Genomic DNA, 21525 nt, shown 5'->3' with positions numbered 1-21525 from the left:
TAATGCTTTGAATTTTGTATGCATTTATACTATTTTTTTTGAATTGTGGTAATAGTTCTGTTTTGATCAGCTTTGATATTTAAGTTGGAACTTCCCAGGTTCTACAGCTAATGCTTGCTACTAGCATTTATCATAGCTGCAGGTTTAGTACCATTGCCTGCTACAAAATACAAGCCTAATTTTCCTGTCAGCCTGTGCTTTAGGTTTTCCAGTTCCGGTCCATTGGGAGCTGGTGGCCTTTAGTTGCTCTTCATACAGGGGTACGTGCTTCTGGGATGATAAAATTCAGGAGCAGCCTCCTCACTGGAATGGTGGGGAGAAGAAAAAAAAAGTCCACCCCAAGTGTGAGTTTTATCAGTTTATTAACAGCAGAATATAAGGGAGGTGCCATTGACTACAGGGTATTAAATTCAGAGATCCAAGAGACTCTTGTCATGTGCATTTTAAAGTTTTAGACAAATGACTTTGACTGCAGAGTTTCTTGATACTGCTTAGATGCAGTGACAGATTGGGCAGTAAAGGCTCTGTCTGTGGTAAATGGCTGTATTGAAGTGTCATGAAAGCTTGTCTGTAAGTCCCTTTTAGGACACCTGTAGAGCACAGGATCTAGCTCAGGTTTACAAAGACATTTGAACTTTGGAAGATAGCAGTCATGCCCTTAATAAGTCTTACAGACCACTTGCATAACTTCATTGTCTCAGTCCCATTACCTGACAAAGCAGATAGCTATCACAGTGGGGCACCTGCCATCGGCAGTTTCATAAATCCCATAAGGCACTTAAAATGTGTTTTTAATTTGTCCCTGTAAGCTTCTCTGTAGAACCAAGCATAGGCACTTTTATATAGAGCTATCTGTCCTTTACCTCTTGCATGTGTGCACACACAAACAAAAAAATCATTACATCTTTCTGAAACTTTCCCATCAAAATGCTTTGCAGTGAAAAATGCTATTTTACTAAATTGAAGTATTTGTAAAATGATTCTAACTTTCTTGATAATTTTTATCAAAATTGGAGATGCACCAGTGCTACATTTGTAGGATGTGAATATGCTTTTAAAACATACTCATGAGAAACATAAGATTGAAAAAGTCAGTAACATTTTTGGAAGACTTAAAGGAAAGGAAGAGTTTTCAATGTAACTTTTATCAGTTAAGAAAAAATGATTGTTCAACAAATTAGATGTAAAATATAAAAGGAATCCTGCTTCATTATTTATATTGTTCTGAAGGAAGATGCAGAGTGAAATAGTTTCACCAAGATGAATTTTTTTTTTTTTTGTCAAATGTGATGTGTTTGTCTGGTAGAACAAAATGAGCCCTTAATATCTGAAATATCTTGTTGATAATTCCACTGCCATGTGGCTGTTTTGTTGAAGGGCTGCCTAGCTTGGCCTGTCAGTGGCAGGCACAGGAGAGCTTCATGCTATTTTTTATGCTTCTAAAACCTTGAAAAGACGAAATGCAATGTCTATCCCCTGGCTGTGGCATTCAGGAGGTGATGCACTGTCCCACTGATCTTCTCTTCTAGAAGGTGTCCACTCTTGATCTCAAACCAGTCCTGCCCCAAATAATCCCCTTCACCTAAAGGATGTAAATGACAGTGAAAGACAGAACTAACACTGGCAGTGGTTCCTCTTTCTTGTGTTGCCTGTTCCCCAGATGCGGGGACCGGAGTATCCGCTGAGGTCCAGGAAGCTTGTTCAGCATCCCAAGCCGTGTGACAGCCGTGGAGCAGTTTCCTTCCTCCCGTATTGCTGCTCTTGCTCTGCTCCTCTTCAGCCCCTAGTAGGCAAGATTTCCTTTTCACAGTGCTATCTCAACCCTCACTGCCACCTGAAAATTAGGGAAGGTAGTGTTTACTCACATTTTGCAGGCTGTTCAGGTAGCCTTTAGAAACTGCTTCCACAATCCTAACTAGCAGTATTGTTATTGGCACGGTAAGAGTGGTTAATTTAGAAGTAAGAGTTACGTATACACTGTAAACCTAATTGAGTATGTCAGTGCTCTGCTTGGAATTGAAAGGTGTGTGGAACTAAACCTCTGGACTTCATCAACTCTTACCCAACTGCCTTCAAGTAATTACCATGCAAAGAGAAAATCTGGGTTCTGTAATTAAAGAGATAAGACAAGAATGTAGCATCACGATAAAATAGGCTTTGGTCTGGAGTATGCATCAGGTAATAAATCATTAAGCAGTTGTTTAGATGCAATATTTACTGGTTTCTTTCCTAAGGCACAGTTCGTATCTAAGAAATGAACTGAAGTTTAAAACCAGTCAGAAAGTAATATTTTAAGTGAATTTTTTTTTTATTCAGACTTTTTTCTTTCTAATTCTCCTTTGATTTTTTTTTTCTTTTTCATGGACCTGTGTCCTGTTGACAAAAAAATACATTAGTAAAGTTGAAACTTCGATTAAACAGCTAGGATTTGTTTAGATTTGACTAGATTCATATTCTGTGGATGTGAGGTGCAATATAAGCCCACTAGTTCCCTGCAGTCTCCCACCTTCTTAACTGATTGATCCCAAAAGAGAGTACAGAAGTTAATAGCAATGCTAACATATGAGCTTGGCTGGCAGCCAAACACATACAGCTGCTGATTCGAATCAGTAAGTAGACAAAAAAGAAATGATCTTTTATTATACTCACTTAAATTACATTTTACAAATAAGAACAGTTTCACACCGACTTTGTGTAAGGCAAACTTGAATTCTAGTCACTTTGCTTCTGGCTTTCTGCACTCAGTTGAATTGTATTGGTATAAAAAAAAAATCAACCTCCATGCCTCACACTGCACCTAGGAGGTGCTCTACTATTTTTTTCACTCCTCAGGATGCAATTAAAAATTAATTTTATATTTCATAAATTAAAATAAAAAAATAAGCCAAGCTACCTGAAGCAGACATTCATTAAAATAAAAGTAATATAGAGATGAATTATTTTATTCTTGCAAAGAAAGATTCAGAAACATTCAGATTTTTTTTTTCTCCACAGAAAATGACTACTTCTGCAGTTAGTGTGTTTTGAAAGGTCCAGCAGGTTAGATTTTTAAAAGCATAAATGATTGATGGAGTTATTCTTAACTGCTTTTTGTGCCTTTTGAAAGTCTGCTCTGGAGAAGATAAAATACCTTGTAACATTTTTATTATTAATTAGTATGTATAAGTCATTAAAATACTTTGTCTGACTCCTGACCCTCTCTCCAGTTTAATGCAGTACACACAGTAGGAGAGTGAATATAAAATTGAAACACTTTTTTTTTTTTCCCCAGGGTCACAATAAAATCATAACCTACAGCAGGCCTGTTTATTTTTGTATATTGTGTGGCCTTATTTTGCTGCTAGATGCTGGATCTAAAGACACAAATCCTCCAGTTTATACAATGTATGGCTTGAAGCTCTTTTCGCCTAGATCTCTCCAGTCAGCCAGAGACCATGTAATAGGTGAGTCAATATTTTTCCTAGGACTGTAAAAGTGAATTAAGCGTTAGCCGGGGAAGTCTGTGTTTTCCCATGCTGGCAATCAAACGCATGTTACGGAGGCACAACTCTGAGTCGAATTGATAGAAACATTTGGAATGACTTAAGACACAGGCGGGGGGAGGGTGGAGGACAGCTGGCAACCTTCCCTCATGTAAAAGGAGTTCTTAATGAAATGAGGCTCATGGAGAAGTCTCTGTAGAAAACTAACAGTCACTGATATTGTTAGCAAAAGACATCATCTGTGAAATGCAGTTAATCTTTGTAAGGGTTTGTCTGTGCAGAGCAGTTACTGCAGAGTAAGCCGAGTTTTAAATTTAATGCCTGGAAGCTAATCCATGCCAAGTCCTTGGTTGGATATTCTTCCATTCATGAAGAACACGCTTTTTCTTGGTTTAGTTTCGTTTAATCTTGCTGTCCACGTGATGTGTTAGTGTGGAGCAGCCGCTCCTCAATAGCTCTTCCAACCCATTTCTTTCTGGAAACGTACCCAGAGGTGGCTGAGGACATTCAGGTATTGCCCCAAAACGGGACTTATGATCCTTTGGCAGTGATTTGGAGTGGCGACAGCTGGAAATACCCTGTTCTGTCAGGATGATTCTTCCTGTTACCCTTGCAGTCTATAACTGGTGCTGCCCTGGTTGTGTCACAGGTACAAGTGCTGAACTGGACTCAGATCACATTAGTGCAACCCTGTTAGGTATGAAGTAGGACAAGTTTACTATAAAACTTGTGTAAACTTCCCAAGAGATGTGTCATTGGCATACAGAGGACGACCCATTGTTTTTTTAATTTAGAACCAGGAAAACCTACTGTGGTAGAGGAAAGAAGTACAACCTTTGAGGTCTTTGTTCACCTGTGACTGTTGTACTCAAGTCAGGCTGTTACTGCCTGAAAGGCATACTATTTTCAGGAAAGCCTTCTGGTCCTTTATGTAGGTTCATTGACTCCCAATCTTTTTCACCAGAAACAGGGGAATAATGAAGACCTGCAACTCACTTATTTTCATTAGCTTCTTTCATTACTTGCCTATGGTCTCATTACAGTTTCTTCTTACATCTTATTTTCTTTGCTTGTCAAAGGTGAACAGTAAAAATGCTGATAAATAATTCAACAAGAATCTTAAATGACTCTTGGGATAGAGATAAATGAAAAACTATAGCAACCACTATAGGAAAAAAAAAGCGGTTATAAATGTGCTAATTTTGACTGGCCTCGAAAGAGATGGTGGAGCAGGTTCTTGCAACACCCTGGAGCAGATGAGGGAGAGAGGAACTGCAGGCTCATCTGCCCAGCTGGCATCTGTTGAATGAGAGAGGGAGAAGAAACCATTTCCCATTGCTTGTCCTTGTTCTTGTTTTGCCAGCTGTGGGAGCTGGCACATCTGTGGGTGTATTTGTTCCAGCGATGTTTGGTGCCACGCTCCAGCAATTCCTTGCTTTCTCTCTGTGGGAGTCCAACCTTCTGGCTGCCATCAATCCTTGCAAGTGTTCATGGTGAGGCTACTAAGCCTAAGTCATCGCAGTCAGCATCCTCCAGCATCTTGCTGCGCTTTGAGTACCAATTCCCTTAGACACTGAAGGTATAGGGGAAAGTATATGTAGGGGCTAGAAGTATATAGAAGTATAGGGGGAAGGTATAGGTATAGGGCTTTGGGAGGGAAGTGGGCCCCAATGAATACCAATGAAATGTTGCTATTGTTTTGTGGTTTTTTGCCTGTGTGCTAAGTATTTTTTATATGTTTTTATTTGTTTGTCGTCATATGGTGAGTTTTTAAATTTATATTTTACTCATAATGTGGTGTTCAGACTTGATATGTAGGAAATCGAGAGATTTTTGAGTATATACTACAAATACCGAGGAAACGAAAAGTTTTCTATTTTGGGTGTTTACTGTGGTTAAGAAACTAAAGTGATGGAAATCATAGAAAGGTCTTACCAAGGAACTACTGTGGTGCTGCATAGCAAACTATTATAAAAGTCTTGAAAAAAGGTTATAAAAAACATTCAGTGGGGGTTTGTTAGATGAATAACTTGATTACTTAAGGAATGTGGTTTTTAACGGGTCCATTTCTTTGCAAGTAATCTATTTAGGATCTCATTGTGGTTTATTTTAAATCGATGCTGGTCCTGCTATTGATTTGTGTTAGTTTGGGTATCATGGCTTTAACTCACTCTTAACTATGGTTTTCATCTTGAACTCCTTACATCAGTTGACCTTTTTGCTGGATTAGCACACATAGTGGAAGTAAAGGCACGGACAGAGCCAACCTCAGTCACTGGGTGCTACAGGTGTGGTTGGTTGACAAAAGCAGTTACATACTTAATGATAGTTTTAGTGATGAAACCACTTAAGCATTAGACAGATTAGTGAAACTATTTGCCAGACATCTTGGAAAAATAATTTTCAGGTGGTGACAAAATTGTGTGATAGCAAGTCCTCCACCTGCTACTTTCAGCAATGATGGAGTTTCTGTCAGGGGAAGAAAGCCTCTGTGAATGTTATCCTCTGCTATATTCAGGAAGGGGAAAACAAAAAGACTTTTTCTCACTGCAATAATACTTCTTTTTTTCTCCCTGTGAAAAAGTATGTATTATTACACAGCAGATGGATTAGTACTCAGATATATAATTTTTTTTAAAGTTTGGAATCTTATTATTTTTAAATGTTCACAGTGACATTGCCACTGAGTTACTGTTCTACATTTCTCAAAAGACCCAAAGCTTCCAAAGTAAAAATTTGTGTTTCCACCCTATGCTTATCTGGTAGCTACTGATTTAGAGAATACCTTAAGCTGCAGCTCACATAAGCATTTCTTAGTGGTCCAGCCCTTAAAGGTGTTGTATGTATGGAAACGTGATGCTTAAACAAATATTCTCTGGAATTCATAATGTAATTCCAACTGATGAATCAGTTACTTTTAGTGTCAGCTTCCTACAAGGGAACATATTGCTCCTAAATTCAATCCTTTTGTAAGTGACAACTATTGTTTTTCCTCTCTAGTGTACTTCTTTGTGCAGGATGAGACAAATAAAGCTACCTTAGCTAAAGAAGTTACTAGGGTTATTCAAGATATTCATAAAGAGAGGGTGAGGTGAGGATATTGCTGTAGTCAACAAGCTTTTCCCTCCTTGTTTACATTCACTCCTATATATTTTGGTGTAATGACAGTATAATGTCTGGGCTTGTCCTTCCTTTCCTTGCTCTTATTCAGCTTTTTCGGAGGCTGCTACAGCAAAGGCAGCTGTTTGGACTGAAGGTCAGTAGTCTAAGATGAGTTCTGGCAGTTCTGCAAGTCCTTTGCCTGAGGAACAAGACCATCCTGTGAATTTCAGCAGTGAGTTTTTGGGATAGTTGGTCCTGTGGCAAGTGCATGTGGCCTGCTGGGCAGTTTGCCATTATCTGTCTTCAAGAGTGGTTCTTGCTTGGCTTGGTGGAATATCTAAAAGAAGAGCAGAGTAATAAAGGAAGAGGAGGTTCATAATGGCATTTGCATGTAAAAGATGGAGAAGACAGTGTTTCCTCACATTCTTCTATGTGTATAATTCGTGCCAGTAGCAGGAAGTCGTGATGAAGGGTGCATTGTGAATGCAAATGTGCTTAAGTGAGCCCTGTCTGTGTTTAACACTTGAGTATGTAATTTTTTTCTCTTGTGTTTGACTTCCTCATCAAGATTTACAATATTAGATAGCAGTTGTGTATGATATGATATGATGAAGGTAAAAGCTGCCAGGCCAGACTCAGTGTATTGTTTTATTTTAGCACAAGATTCATTAGTAAGAGGAGCTGGGAGTAAAATGTGAAATTAGCATTCAACAAAGAACACAAATCCTATTGTTACCTTCTTAAAATTTGACTGGGGTGGGAGGAGGAATGAGTTGTGCAAGTGATTTGTTTAGTTTGCTTTTAATGAGAATGAATAGGAGGAAACTGCAGTCTTCCTAGCATGCAAACTAACAAATACATACTTGTTTACAAGGAAGAGTGGCTGACACACATCTCTTGCCTTCACCATGCAGAACATTCTGGTACTAGTACAAAGAAGCAGAAAGCATACGATTGAACATGTGCATGTATCCTTGAAAACTGACAGTATTGGAGACCTGGGTCAAGTGTGTGTTTTGATGCTTTGCCAGACAAGCGTGCTGAGCGTTTTCTGGGGTGGAGCCAAGAGTGAGTGAATGGGAAGGAGGAGTGGCTGGAAATGAAAAGAACATAAGACAAGCAGCACAATTACCTGAATTATAACTCCTGTTTTTCCTTGATTGTAAAGCAGCCATTTAAATTAGCATTACTATTTAGAAAGAGACTATGTAAAGATGACAGATTGGGTTTTACCCCTGAGTTTCTTGACTGTTTTTAATATTCATTCATTACTGCGAAGTCAAAGTCTATCCTGCTGGAAGCTGGGGAAACATTCTGGGGAAGTTTCACTGTAGGTTTGTCCCATTTTTAAGTGTTGTTTTATGTGTCTGCTGTTGATTGCTAGCAGAAGCAGAATATTGTGATAGCCAAAATATTTCGGATCTTAGCCATGAAAATATTTTTTGTTTGTTTATATTGAATTGTTATACCTGTGCTTGAACCATTTCATATTCAAGGGAGGAAGTTCTGAAGTCTGCAAATTAAAATTTCTGTACTTTAAATAGAACAAATATAACTTTGAAAGTATTTGAGAAGTGGTAAGGACGCTATGTAACACTGTGTTTTGCTGCTGCTGCTTTTATCCAAAATAAAGCTTAAATTTAACCTCTGAGCTTTAGTTTCTTACATGTAAAATAGTATCATTTATTTTGAATACATGAGAATACATGAGGCATGTTTCTCTGTTCTCCATACAATGTGATTATGACTGTGTTCTAACATACTTCTTTTTTTCTTTAGTGTTTTTATATTGCTTTCCTGCAATTTCTCTTCTTGGTCTTTTCCCTCAAATCAACACCTTCTGTATATATCTTTTGGAGCAAATAGACATGTTGCTTTTTGGCGGTTCTGGTAAGTAGCCAGTTGCAGCCTGGGCTGTCCCGTCCTGGGCTTATAACCTTAGAATAAAGTATATTATCATGGGTTTTAAAGCACAGTGTATGTTAAAGCTCAAACAGCTAATGGTAGTCATATACTAGTGGGGTGAATACTAATAAGACCCGCTCAATTAGATTTCTTTTTTTTTTAAAAAAAAAAGTTGCATACAAGTTGTGCTATAGGCTGCAGAGTGTGGTTGACATCAAAGAGCTCTTTCCTCGCATGTCCAATGTGAATCTTTACTATAATTATAAAAAAAAAAAAAAGCTTAAAAAGATTTGTTAAAACTCCATTTAAAAAATAAAAATAAAATGTTTGCATTGTTCCATAGTAAGGTATGTTTACAAGATACTGGAGGGGTGGTTTTTTCAGCGTTATGTCATTAAACAAGGCCTGTGAGAGACAATGTATCAATTTTTTGGTGGTAGTTGTGGTTTTTGTTTCTCATTATAGCTTAAATAACAGACAAGATTGGGATGCACCTACACTGTCATCTTAGTTTGGATCAGAAACAAACTTCCTCCCTATTCCCACTTACCACATGTTGGTTTGCATCACAGAATGATGTCAGTTTGCAAACTGGATTCCACGTGGATGAGGCTTAAAAGATAGATGCACTGTAAGGCTGCACCTGTTGCACTCCAAACACTAATTGCACTAATATAGTCTGTGGGACCAGGCTAGAGAGAGTCTGCAGTAAGGCATCTCAATCATGTATGTCACGGAGATGACATCCTCTGCACTTCTCATTCCATGGACTCACATTTACTGCATTGTTCTGTGTGTTGCTGTAGACGTAGCCTTTGGCAAGTGGTTAAAACTAGGACGGATGATATGGATGTTCTTTGCATTTTCTCTCAAAATATTATAGCAGACCTGGAGGAAATAGCATGTTGGGTAAAGTCCTCATCCTATGAGTGATAATGATTCTAGTGTAAGTTGAACCCTAATTAGAGCACAGTTTTGCAGCCCTTGTATCTCCATTGTTGAGGCTGCTGAACTCCTAATTCTGACTGACAGCTTTTCCTACCCTACTTCTGGAAGCTCTCAAAGGAGGTTATAGCAGGAGATTAGCTGGCATCCTTCTGTGTCTCCCTTGAAGTTCATTCATGTATCTTACCTTGGTGCAAATCATGGTTGACCAAGGAAGTTAGGATGCTTTTGGATGACACCAGAGCCTGTGTCTCTGGAGCAAAGGGAAGGACGAAAATTCCACATGAGGTCTGACTAGAAAATTGCCAGCTTTGGAGATCACTTCATTCCTCCTTGGGACCTCAGGTCAACAGAAAACAGATGGAGTACAGTGGCATCGGGCTTTCAGTCTTCTCAGTAAACAGTTTTGAGAGCTTATTTGGGAGACTGAAAGTGTTCTCTCAACAACTAGCTTTGTGGTATCAGATTTTAATCTCTATACCTCTTGTGGTGCAAGAGTTGTTTCATTTTTTTTCCTTTGATTGCATGTTCTCATTTAGGAAAAAATTAACTAACATGTCTGTATTTCAGCTGCTGCTGGGTTTGTATCTGCACTATACAGCATTTCCCGAAGCTTTGTGGTTCTGATTGTCCTATATGCTTTCTGCTTCAGTGCAGTGAAGGTAAGCCAGAAAACAACACTGCAAAAATTCAAAATTTCAAGCTGAAAATTCATATAATCTAGGGAGACCAGCAATGTGTGGTGCTACATTGTCATTGTTGTTTATCAAGATAAGGTTTACAAGCCATGCTTCAGGTTATGCATATTAGCTACACTGAAATGGATTGAAACTGTAGTAGAAATATTGGAGTAAACATGTGTCTAATACCTGTGACTGTTTGCCTCTTACGTGTATCAGTCTGAAATGATCCATTGAATTTCCCCTACAAAGACTAACGGCAGCCTTGGCTTAAAAAGCTGCAATTCCTCTTGACCTGTATGAGCTGGGCTGAATTGGGTCAAAATTCCTAGTAAGGTCCATATTTCTGGAGGAGTGTGGGGTGGGGGAAGGATTTTGTTGTTGCTTTGTAACAGCATACTGAAGAACTTAAATGTAAACCAGTAATGTGTCTGCATCCATGGGGAAATGCAATTTAGGAACTTGATGCAAGCCAGATGACTGTTGACCACCCTTTTCCCTAATATTCCACCAATATCCACAGTTGTTGGATTAAGGATGTTGGAGAGTGTGACCCTACTTATTTCATTTGGTATCTGTGGACTTCTTGTTTATGAATTTGCCGAGTCCCTTCCTGAATGTGCTGGTCCTGCCTGCCTCCACAACTTTGTGCCAACAAATTCCAGATGTGCAAAGCAGTGCTGTCCTTCATGGGTTTTAAACTGCTCTGCTAATGTCACCAAGCCTTCCCTATGCCTAGTATTGCAGGATTTGTGAAAGGACTGCTCTGTATTCACCGCACCCGCTGCCTTCGCAGTTTTGTGGGCATCAGTCATACCCCTCCCAAGCCATCTTCTCTTTAAACTGAAGGGTCCCAGGCTTTCTAGTGTCTTCTTGTAAAGCAGATGCTCTCTCAGGTGTAGCTAAGTTAGTTGCCCTACTCTGTGCTTTCTCTTACTCTGTTGTGACCTTCAGATGGGGAGAGTAAGTCATGTATTATGCTGAGGATGCAGGTGTGCCACAGCTCTATATGCTGGCCAAAAAGCTTATTAGCTTGTTCTACGTACCCTTCCCAGGAGTGCCCGGTTTTGGGGTTGTTTGTTGGTTGTTTTTTTTTTTTGACAGATGCTGCATTTTGAGACACATTCTAAAGCGCTTTTTTTTTTTTTTTTCAGTTAATATATAGGTCCTCAGCATTTTTTGTTTTATTTTAAAAATAGCAGTGAAATTCTGGCTGCCTTCAAGTCTGCTGTAGAATTCCCAGTGACCACAGCAAGACCAGAATTTCATCTTAGACTTGTGATAAATTTATCCTTCAAGGGACAGCCTTTTGACAGCGTTTCCTTACAGACTAGATGCTGTCAGTGCCCATTCAGGGGTGTGCCAGGATGTGCAGTGATTTACAGGCTGCTCTTGACATCTTGCAGGCATATGTAAGGGGATGTTTTGTGGTGCTACACATGCATAGCACACACAGAGATCCCAATATGAGGTTCTACAACAGCCAAGGATGTATCATGTCAACACGCAGGCTGGCAGTTTACACAGATGAGAGGGCCAATCCGATAGTTCTTTAAGGCAATTCTTTAAGGAACATAAGCATCTCTTTATAATAGCTTTTAAAAATTTTCCATGTAAAATTTGAATAGGAGTCTTAAATCAAAAAAAAGGTCAATTAAAATGCCTTAATGATCTCTCACAGATAATCAGAGCTGGCTGTGCATATGTTTTTAACTGCTCCAAATAGTAGGGTAAAATGTGTTAAGCCACCATTTTATCTTGCCTCTGGGTGGCTTGAGTCCATACACAATAAACTATGGCAACTCAGCTGCTGAGCAGTGCTGTGTTAAGACACTTTAAATTAAACGTCCTTGAACATGTGGTATACTCCCAGGGAATCTCCTGTTGCCAGGCTCACCCAGTATATCAGTTGTACTGGTTTGACCTGACCCAGCTGTTTGTTGCTAGAAAGCTTAAGTGCTGCTTAAGCAGTTTCCTGAAGTAGCTAGTATTCCTGCTACCACTTTCCAGTAGCATATTAGTGATTCAGAATCTGGCAGCTTGGATGGAGAAGGTGTCTCTTTCTAAGGATGAACAGAGTGAGAAAAGTCTATAATGTGGGGCAGAAATAATGAGAAAAAATGGAAAGAACTGTATAGAAGAAAGGAATTGAGTTAAACCATTGTTAAACAGGCAGATATCTGGGGAAATAATCATTTTTTCCCCTTAGGTTAGCAGAGGGCGATTCACTACTTGTATGATGGATACTTTAAAAAAAATAATTTTGTAAATGGTGTTAAAGAAAAGCCTCTTAAAATATTCTACAAACTCCTTTCTTAGAATAATGCTTTAAATTACAGCATGCAGGTGGCTTTGTAGATAAGCAATCTCCTCGTGAATTAGACTTCAAACTGCTTAGAAATATGCTTTTAATGCTACCCTGAAGTTGTAGAGTGCTGTGAAAGATTTACAAGATATCTGTTATAAATTACCAATATTAAGTGCAGACTTTCTGTTCACACAGAGATTACAGTTAATTTGAATTTTTATGGCACTGTACTTGTGAAGGCACTTCTGAAGAGGTTAATTTAAAGCATGTAAAGATGATTCCTCTTGCTTCGGCTCACAATCTCAGTCTACTGGGGTGCTTGAAATTTCCTACATTTTTTTCTTCTACAATTCATGAAATAAGCACTTGTGTTAACCCTCCTTGTTCTTCAGTCAGGTCCTGAGATTTGTTTTTCCTTTTGGACTGTTGTCTATAAGATTACAAGAAAATTATTGTTTGGTTGGTGGAGGATGAGTAAGAAATGGCTTAAATGCAAGACAAGAATCTGATCCTGAATAGGGACCAGTATGAAAGGTGGTCTAATACCCCCGTAAGAAACTAGAACAGTTTTGATATGTAGCGAGCAACAACTCCTGATCGTGTTCATGTGAAGGTTTGGATTTTTCGTGCACCAGAAATTGCAGAGTTTAACTCAAAACAGAGCAAACACTATAGTCTGTTTCATTGAGGTGTTTGCACTATGGTGATAAGTATGTGGTTTTCATTAAGATGGAAACAGCATGTCTTCCGTGCTTGCACTTTTGAGCTATTCTTTATTTTTTCTTTTTATTTTACTCATTTAATGTATAGTCAGATTGGCAAAACCAACAGAACAAATTTTTCAGTATTTGTGGAGCTAAAAAAAATCAACACAATGAAAAGGATTCAGGTTGGGGAAACGTGATAGACTCTGGCATAGGATTTCTGGGTTGCAAAGCTTATTTCTTGGCTGAAATGTAACATCCTCAGATGTATACTCTGTTTATTGGCAGAACATTTTATAGCTCAGCAGGTGTAACTAGCAGAGTTCTATTTCCTGAAATAAATTGCAGAGGAGAATGGATCTCCTCTGATTGTATGGTTGTATGCTTTTTACTGGTGAACAATTGCTTGCATCAAATGCCCAGGCTGAGGACCCATTCCAGTGGTATCAGGCTTGACCCTCTCCTTCCTTAAGTGGCTTTTGTGTTCTAATTATTTATTATCTTGCAGGGTGAAATAGTCTATCCTCATTTCTCTATGCACATTAATTATTCTAAAAGGAAAGATGATATTCTTGAAGTTCATTAGAAGAAGAATAAGGTTACCACATGTTTTTCTATTTAATTAAAATAAATAAACAATGTTCATTTAATAATAGATCTGTATTCTTCGGTGAGTTTCTCTTGTTAATTTTTAGAACAGAAATTATATATACGTATGTACAATAGTTTGCAGTCAAATTTTGAAATTGTTTTAGAACAGCAAATTCAAAGCAATTAATTCTTTGCTCTAGAACTCGAATTTTAGAAAAATTGAAAAGAAAGAATTGAGCAATTGTTTTGGATATGTCCAGAAAACAGTGCAAATACTCAACATGCGAATATAAGCTCTAAGAATTGAAACAAATAGGCCTGTGCTGAAATCCTGTGTCTTGTCCAGGCTGATATTGCTGTTGAATTATGTTTTCCAAACCCAACTGTTGTCTGACATAGTTGTTCCCTCTGGTGATGCTATGAAGTCACCTGGATAGATTTTTGGTTTAGAGCCATGTTATCCCAGTGATGCAAAGGTGGTTTGGCTACAGTTTTAAGGTACTGTAAAGCATCTCTTTATACATCTGATCCCATGACACATCTCTGTGATGAGGATATGACACCAGCTGCTTATCCAGACTTGCATACAACAATACTGTAAACTTGATTTTGGACAAGAGAGAAGATAAATGTCTTAGCTTCTGAAGTGCAAAGACTTGAGTTTCTCCTGCTTGCCTTGAGATGTTATTCATCTCCCAGGCCTCAGTTTAATGATATCATCACTCCTTATTCCAGTTCTTTCTTGGTCCTTTATGAACTCTCATTTACTTCTGTTTAATAAAAAGCTTTAAGTCCTAGACATGGTTTTTATCACCTCTTTTGGTCATTCCTTGGATTGTTACATCTAATAGCAGCAATTTTTCAGCTCTCTACTCTTTTGAAGCTATTGGATAACTGACTTCAGTTTAAAATTATCTGCTTTCACTTCAGCCTGGCTTTATTTCTGATCTCAGTTTCAGTCCTGTAATCTTGAACAGAAATTGGCAGCTATAATAACTGCCTTAGCTTTGATATATGAAAGGGTTATCTCTTATTTCTGGAGGAGGTGTTTTTATTCTCAGATATTACTTCCATCAGATATAGATACAGGAACTTCTGTGTCATCTGTTTCACTTGAGTAGAATTGCTTGATGTGCTGATTTTTGTTTCCCACTCCATCTGTTTTGTGGTCTGTGCGCAAGTATTTAACAGATATTTAAAAAAAAAAAAAGTCAGGAAGTCAGGTATGCCCTCTTACTACTTCCACAAATATTCAGTCTGGAATTAAACCGTCTTGATATCAGTCTTTAACATTCCAGCACATCAGTGTTTTCCTGTGAGGCAGAAGAGCACACCCCCAGAGGTTCCTGGAATCAGTGAGTCCTTCTCTTCTGTCTTCTGTTCCAATCAGCTGGTTTGGATTTGAAACTTATCCAGAACCAGTTAACTATTTGTCATCCAGCTTTTTATTAAATAATTAATGAATTTATTAACTGCTCGAGGAACTTGTGGTTTATCTTTATCAGCCTGGAAAAAATTCAGATTTTGGACTTGGGTCAGAAAAATGAAGCTGATGTGAATGTGTTTGTACGTAGCACAGATGCATCCTCCAGCTCTGTGTAAGTGCATTTTGGTTTTAGTGGAAGTTATATAGTTCCTATTACCTCATACCTGAAGAAAGTATTTTCTGGTAACTTACTGCTTCAATGGACAGTTACTAAAAATCCTGTGTGTATTTTAAACCATTCTCAGCTCACATTGATGTAGTTTGGTTTGTTGTTTAATGAGTTTTAAACTCATTAATCTGAATAACAATGCTTATTGATTCCTGTTTTCAGCGACATAGGCTTCATCTGTGTACTAATAATTTTGAAATATTTGTCTTGGGGTTTTATAATGGGAAAGAATTGCAGGCGTATGTCTCCCTCATTCTGCTAAGACTGCCTGCCCGCCCAAATAAATTTCTAACCAGCACTGAATGGGCCCATGTGTTTAGACAGAATTCTCTGATGTGTAAGTGACCAAAAATAGAAGTATAGGATTATTAGACAGCTTTGTTTCTATCACATAAAATACTTTCAGCCCTGTTGGAGGTTTTGAAGACAAGGCTCATCAATTTTATCTACTTTCCAATTTAGAGATCCCTGAGGTTCAAGCAAGAGCTGTTAGGAGTGTTAATTTTGGAGAGACTTGTCAGATATCACATATTTCATTGAGCAATGTTTGCAGCCATAGTCAGACTCACACTTTAATCATAACTTCAGTAGTTATACTCTTAGTTTTCTGTGTATAATATGAACTTATTGTCCAGATAGAATAGAAAAAGTAAATTATGTCTGCAGAATCTGATATGGCCCAGGGTTACTCTTACAGAAGTATGTCACTGTATAGGGATGTAGACATCTGTAGTTTTTGTTTAGGATAAACTCACCATTAGGTGAAACATGAGTATTCATGATTGCACCTGAAGTTGTTACTCATCTTACTCTCTAGCTGAGGAATCCTTATCACAGACTGGGACCTGGTTGTGCAACTGCATCAGTCCCATCCTTGTAGATTTTAAATTTCAGCAATGAATTGTGACCATAGATAACAGTTGGGAGTGCAGAGAAACAAAGACAACGTTGCTCAGAAATGGGTGATAATATCTGTATTCTGGTAGCTTATCACTTGTCAGGTCTTTGGAGCTCTTTTGGGAAAGTAATGTTTTGTTTTCTATGGTTGATGGGTAAATAAGGCTGGTTGGGCATCTCTCCCTAGAATTTTGTCTCTAACCATTGTAATGCGAGACCCATGAGTAATTCACATTACCTGGTTGTTAGCCTGTATCCGTGATAATATAGTTAAGCTTATAGTTAACCTTGTAGAGCACAAGTCATCATTTCCATTTTATCATACCTTTGGGGGGAGAAGGGAAGGGGGAGGTTTTCCTTGTACAGTCTTGTTCAGAATTTTTTTTATGTTCAGAAATAGGATTATAGTATTTCTTTCCATTTATCATCCCACATGTGGAATGGCTGACCATCAACAGCTGTCCTGCCTATTGTTTGATACAGGCAGTAGCATAGCTCCATGATGAAGCTGGGGAGTGGAAGTAAGGGGAAAGACCTCCCCCAAAAATTGCTTGAATAAGGGTGAAATCATGGGAGAGTGGAAACTAGATGATGTCTATTCTTTGTCATCCACCTTTTTCTTAATTAATTAATTTGTTTGTCTCCATATTTAAAAAGCCAGTCAGTTTGCAAATACCGTCAATGATGCTAATGCTGCAGCAATCTGCAATGTCTTTGAGTTGAGAGGAATACACAAAAAAAGTAGCAGGATTTTCTACTTACCATAGTGGTTTTGCTGTGTTCAGAGCACATTTTATCTCTGAAGTAGGACACATGATTTATTTTAGCATATCTTTGAAAGATAAGAGTTTGCTACATGCATTTTTTTAAAGGCATAAAGAAGCAAAAAGGATAAATAATGTAGGACAGAAAACTACTATCATCACTTTTTAAAAATACATTTGTCTCCCCACCTTCACCAGAGGTAAAAGGCTTTTAAGTTCAAAGACACCTTTATCTTTCCTTTTAGTGGGTTGTTTTGGGATTAAACGATTCTATGGTTGAAATGGAACACCACCAACCCCGACCACTGGGTCTGTTGTGGCTCATCACTTGATCATGCTTAACCCTCTAAGTCCATCTCACATGTTTTAAAAGTGACTACGTGAGTGTCTGCATCAAAGTCAAAACTGTATATGAAAGCACTCCATGTTGCCTCAACCAAATAAGGTGAAGTAGGAAGTCAAACTCTTTGTCTACTATGACAGATAATAACCAGCTTCCAAGACTAAAACCTGTCCTTCCTGTTTTCCCATTCAGAAGAAGCATTGTCCAATTAACAGCTATGCTGTTTTTTTTTTCATCTTTTTAACTGAAAGCTCTACCAGGCATCATTAGTTGGGGAGGAAAATGACAAAATGAAGCAGGCTACATCACATTGGTGCTGGAGAAATGACACCGTTGTTCATTTTTATCTTTTGCACAACATTGTGTAGCATTATTCTGGGAAGTCCTGCTCTCCAGGCACGTAGCAGATATTGATGCCTTTCCTGCCTGCCTTCCTGGCTCCCTGGCAGATGAGCTTTGAGGCGACAATGACGTTTGGAACTGGAGCACGGGCCAGCCAAATGCAACAGCTGTGTGTGACATATTGAAAACATGGAAGTAAAGAGCTCCTGAAACATTAATATGAGGAATCAGCCATGTGCAGTGTTATGGTAGAAACAGGGCAGAATGATTTCTCAGACTAGCTACTGATACATTTCAATACTCAGATATATTACTGGGTTCTTTATAGGATTTTGCTTTCAAAACCGGTTGCAGGGCAAAGGGGTAGTCAGTCACTAGAAGCTGCTGGGTGGATCTATATGCAGTTGTGTTGCCTTGGAAATGCAGTGGATATTTAGCTGGGCTGTGATTCAGCCATTTTCAGAACATTTTTACTCCAGTTAGTTTTCTAAAGTGTTTTGAAGAATGTGAATTTCTTATCTGAGACTAAGCATGGGAGAAGTTAACCAAATATACATTTGGCCCCAAATTAGGAACAATGAAATGAAGTGTGGAATTGGATGGCAAAGGTGAACTTGTCAAACAAATGGTACTGGATTTTTCAGTAATACTGTGGATATCTTTTGTTTGTAATACCTGTTTTAAGGAGGCTTGTTTTGTAGAACTGAACACTCTTTCATCTTTGTGATTGTCAGTTGTATGATGAGGGGAAGGTGATTCTTTGTTTTAAAATGTTACTTCTGTGATACCAGTTCTTAGGATAAGGGGAATTTCGTCATTAGATTCCAAAGAAACCTCACGTGGTAGCAGGTGGCTTGTCCTTTAACAGCAAACTAGCTTGTCTTTCCCAGGTGTTCATTGCTTCTGAAAGAAATGAAATCTTTCTTAGTGTGAGTCAGCTTTGCTAATAAATCATGCATATCACTAGGCAAAATAAGATGAATAAACCCACTTTATTCTATTAAAATATTGGTCCTGTACAAGTTGTGAAGGTTTTTCAAGCAGAAGGCATACTGCAGAAGAAGCCTTGTTCATACTAGGTCCTATACGTGTTGTCTCGTAAAACTGATCCAGAAAGTGCTCTGATATCAGGATTTGGTAACCTCACATTCACTTGCTCAGGTGGGGATTGTGTGGAGGCATCGCACATGCCTAGTAAGTGAAATGGCTGTGGGCTCTGAATTTCTGTGTCCTTCACAGCCAAATTTTGTGTCCTTTTACAGTCAGGATTCACAAGTTTGTCTTAGGATCCCTAGTTTGTAGCTGAGTTGAAGCTGGTCTTGGTAAACGTTCCTTAAGCTTTGTGTTCTTTCTCTTAATATTTCTAGCCAATTTTAGCTGTTTAAGTCACCCAGAGACACTTTTTCATATTTGTTGTGCCCAGAGTGTGCTGGCAAGTGTGTACACTGTCTCTTCTTTCCCTATGCGAGGATATCACGTATGGTGGTGAACGCGCTCCGGCTCTGCTGTGCTGTCCTCCAGGCAGGGCCTGGGTGTGACGTACAAAGGAGCGGATTTCAGAGTGAGGTGCCAGAACTGTACCCCACTGCCTGATTTAGGCAACGTTAGCATTTGTTGCGTGCAATCTGGCCACAGGTCAAGTAACTACATATCAGTATAGAGTTTAGGCCAGGGATGTCAAAGTCATTTTCACTGGGGGCCACATCAGCCTCGCGGTTGCCTTCAAAGGGCCAAATGTAATTACTCCTACACTTATATAGTCCTAAAATTACATTTGGCCCTTTGAAGGCAACCGCGAGGCTGATGTGGCCCCCAGTGAAAATGACTTTGACACCCCTGATTTAGGCTAATACAGTGCAGTTCGTTTCACTGGAATCTTCTTTGAATGAGAATTTTCCTCTAGTGTTTTATTAGAGAGGAAAGAAAACCTGCCTTTCATGTGTTTCCTAGCTAATTACTGATTAGAGAGGAATTACATAATATGATCACAAAACATGCCTCTAATCACAGTCTTTTTCACGATAATAGTCTTTGATATGAGAAAAGCTTTTCAGTCCTTAGTAGATGGTGTACAAATTTAGACGCTATACATTTAACACTATGTGTATGGCTTAGCCTACTCTCTCTCTCTCTCTCTCTATATATATATTTTATTTTATTTTTTTTTTTTGTTTTTAAAGTTCTGCATTTCTAACTTACAAATACTCTGCTTTCTGTCCTTCTGTTCAGGAACCCTGGGATGCACAACACATTCCAGCACTGTTCTCTGCTTTCTGTGGTCTGCTAGTTGCACTTTCTTATCACCTCAGCAGACAAAGCAGTGACCCATCTGTACTGATGTAAGTTGCCTGCAATGTTATTTGTTGGTTACCCCGTACAGCACACAACCAGAGTGATGTCTGGGTTTCAGAACTGCAGGGATTGTATCTTGAAAGTATGATGGTGAGGTAGAAATTCCTTGCCATGTCTGCCTGGTTGGTATCAGTCCTGTAAATAAATGAAGTGCTGCAGTCAGATTGCCAGTAAGGCTGGTGTTCTTTAAACAGCACTATCCAAATTCTCTGAAGTAGATTTTGCCGTCTGGGAGATTGTGTGCTTGCCATGTTGGAGGATAGAGAATTACCTGAGGGGCCTCTCAGGCTACTGCAGTTGCAGAATGTGTGCTGGGCAGCACTGTGGCAAGGAGAAGGGACATTTGATGTGCTGGGAAGATTGTTCAACTCCAGTTCTTGCTGAGGTTCACAGTTGGTAGGCTGTGCCTTTCTGTTTGAGATTAACTCCTTCCTTTTCTGCTCTGACACAGTCTGCTAGAGGTAGCTGAGAAAAGGTAGTGTGTATTTAGAGCTGACATTGCGAACAAGGGAGATCCAGGAGAAAAGTCCCAGAATTGTGATCTGCAGGTTGAGGTAACATGAAAAAAGCCCATATATCATAGCTCAGGGGTGGCAGACCTGAGTTTTCCTGTATGTGAACCGTGCTCTATGGCTGTCATGGGGGCTGCGGTGGTCCACAAGCACCTTGGCATCTACATATATGGCTGTGGGATTAAGCAAGCAAGTGGGTTTTGTGCAGTCAATATCACCACAGCATCTGGAATTCTGCTTTGTGGACAGCTCAGTCATATCCTAGAACAGTGCAGAGGAAACCCATAGGTTCTCTCCTTTGATTCATGAGGTGTGTTGTGTGTGTCTTGAGGTGACACGCTTTAGTGTATGAAGATTCTAGTGGGCATATGGTAAGTCACGGTGGTTGGATGCACAATTCTGTAATGCTGGAGAGAGAAGGGAGAAGTGGAGGGCTCTTTAGGTCATTGGAGATTATAACTGAGTAGAGAAACTTGTGAAAAGGAGAATTCTGATCAGGAGGAAAGGATATAGGGTACTAGTAGAAAATTGGCATCCCAGTAAATCTCACTGAAGAACTGAGAAACTCCTTCTTTACTATCCAGAAGATTCAGGGAATCTGATAGTTATACATTACTAGGCTCTGATGTAGCAAAGCAGTAAGAACTGCTTGTATCTATTGCCATTAACTTTATCCAAAGCCTGTTATGTCTGCCACTGATGTCAATTAGACTTGGATAAAGCTTTGTGTAGGTGGTGTGTAGTTCATTGACTGTTACAGTATGGAAGGAAGTGAAGCTCTGTGCTGTCTTAGGGAGATTTGTTTAGTCTTGGAGTAAAATATACAGAGGTAAATTGCAAATCAGCATTCAAGTATGAACTCTTTCAATTCTGAAGTAATTTAAATGCATTCTTCTCTCCCACTCCCCAGGAAGGACACACCAGTTCATTAACTTCTTTAATA

At 38.9% G+C, this 21525-nt stretch overlaps 1 protein-coding gene across 1 annotated transcript in view; it reads left to right on the top strand.

The window, feature by feature from the left end:
* PCNX2 (pecanex 2) overlaps positions 1–21525 on the top strand; it is a gene marked incomplete at its 3' end in the record, with an annotated part of 150331 nt that overhangs the window by 42462 nt on the left and 86344 nt on the right. Inside the window, exons 13-16 of the mRNA XM_080342527.1 lie at positions 3272–3443; positions 8364–8474; positions 10005–10096; positions 19948–20057. Coding sequence (XP_080198653.1) covers positions 3272–3443; positions 8364–8474; positions 10005–10096; positions 19948–20057 — 485 coding nt within the window. The remainder of the gene's footprint in view (positions 1–3271; positions 3444–8363; positions 8475–10004; positions 10097–19947; positions 20058–21525) is intronic.

This window comes from Nesoenas mayeri (assembly GCF_963082525.1).
Source record: "Nesoenas mayeri genome assembly, chromosome: 3".
NCBI classification, from domain to species: domain Eukaryota; kingdom Metazoa; phylum Chordata; class Aves; order Columbiformes; family Columbidae; genus Nesoenas; species Nesoenas mayeri.
This window is presented reverse-complemented; position numbering and strand designations above follow the sequence as displayed.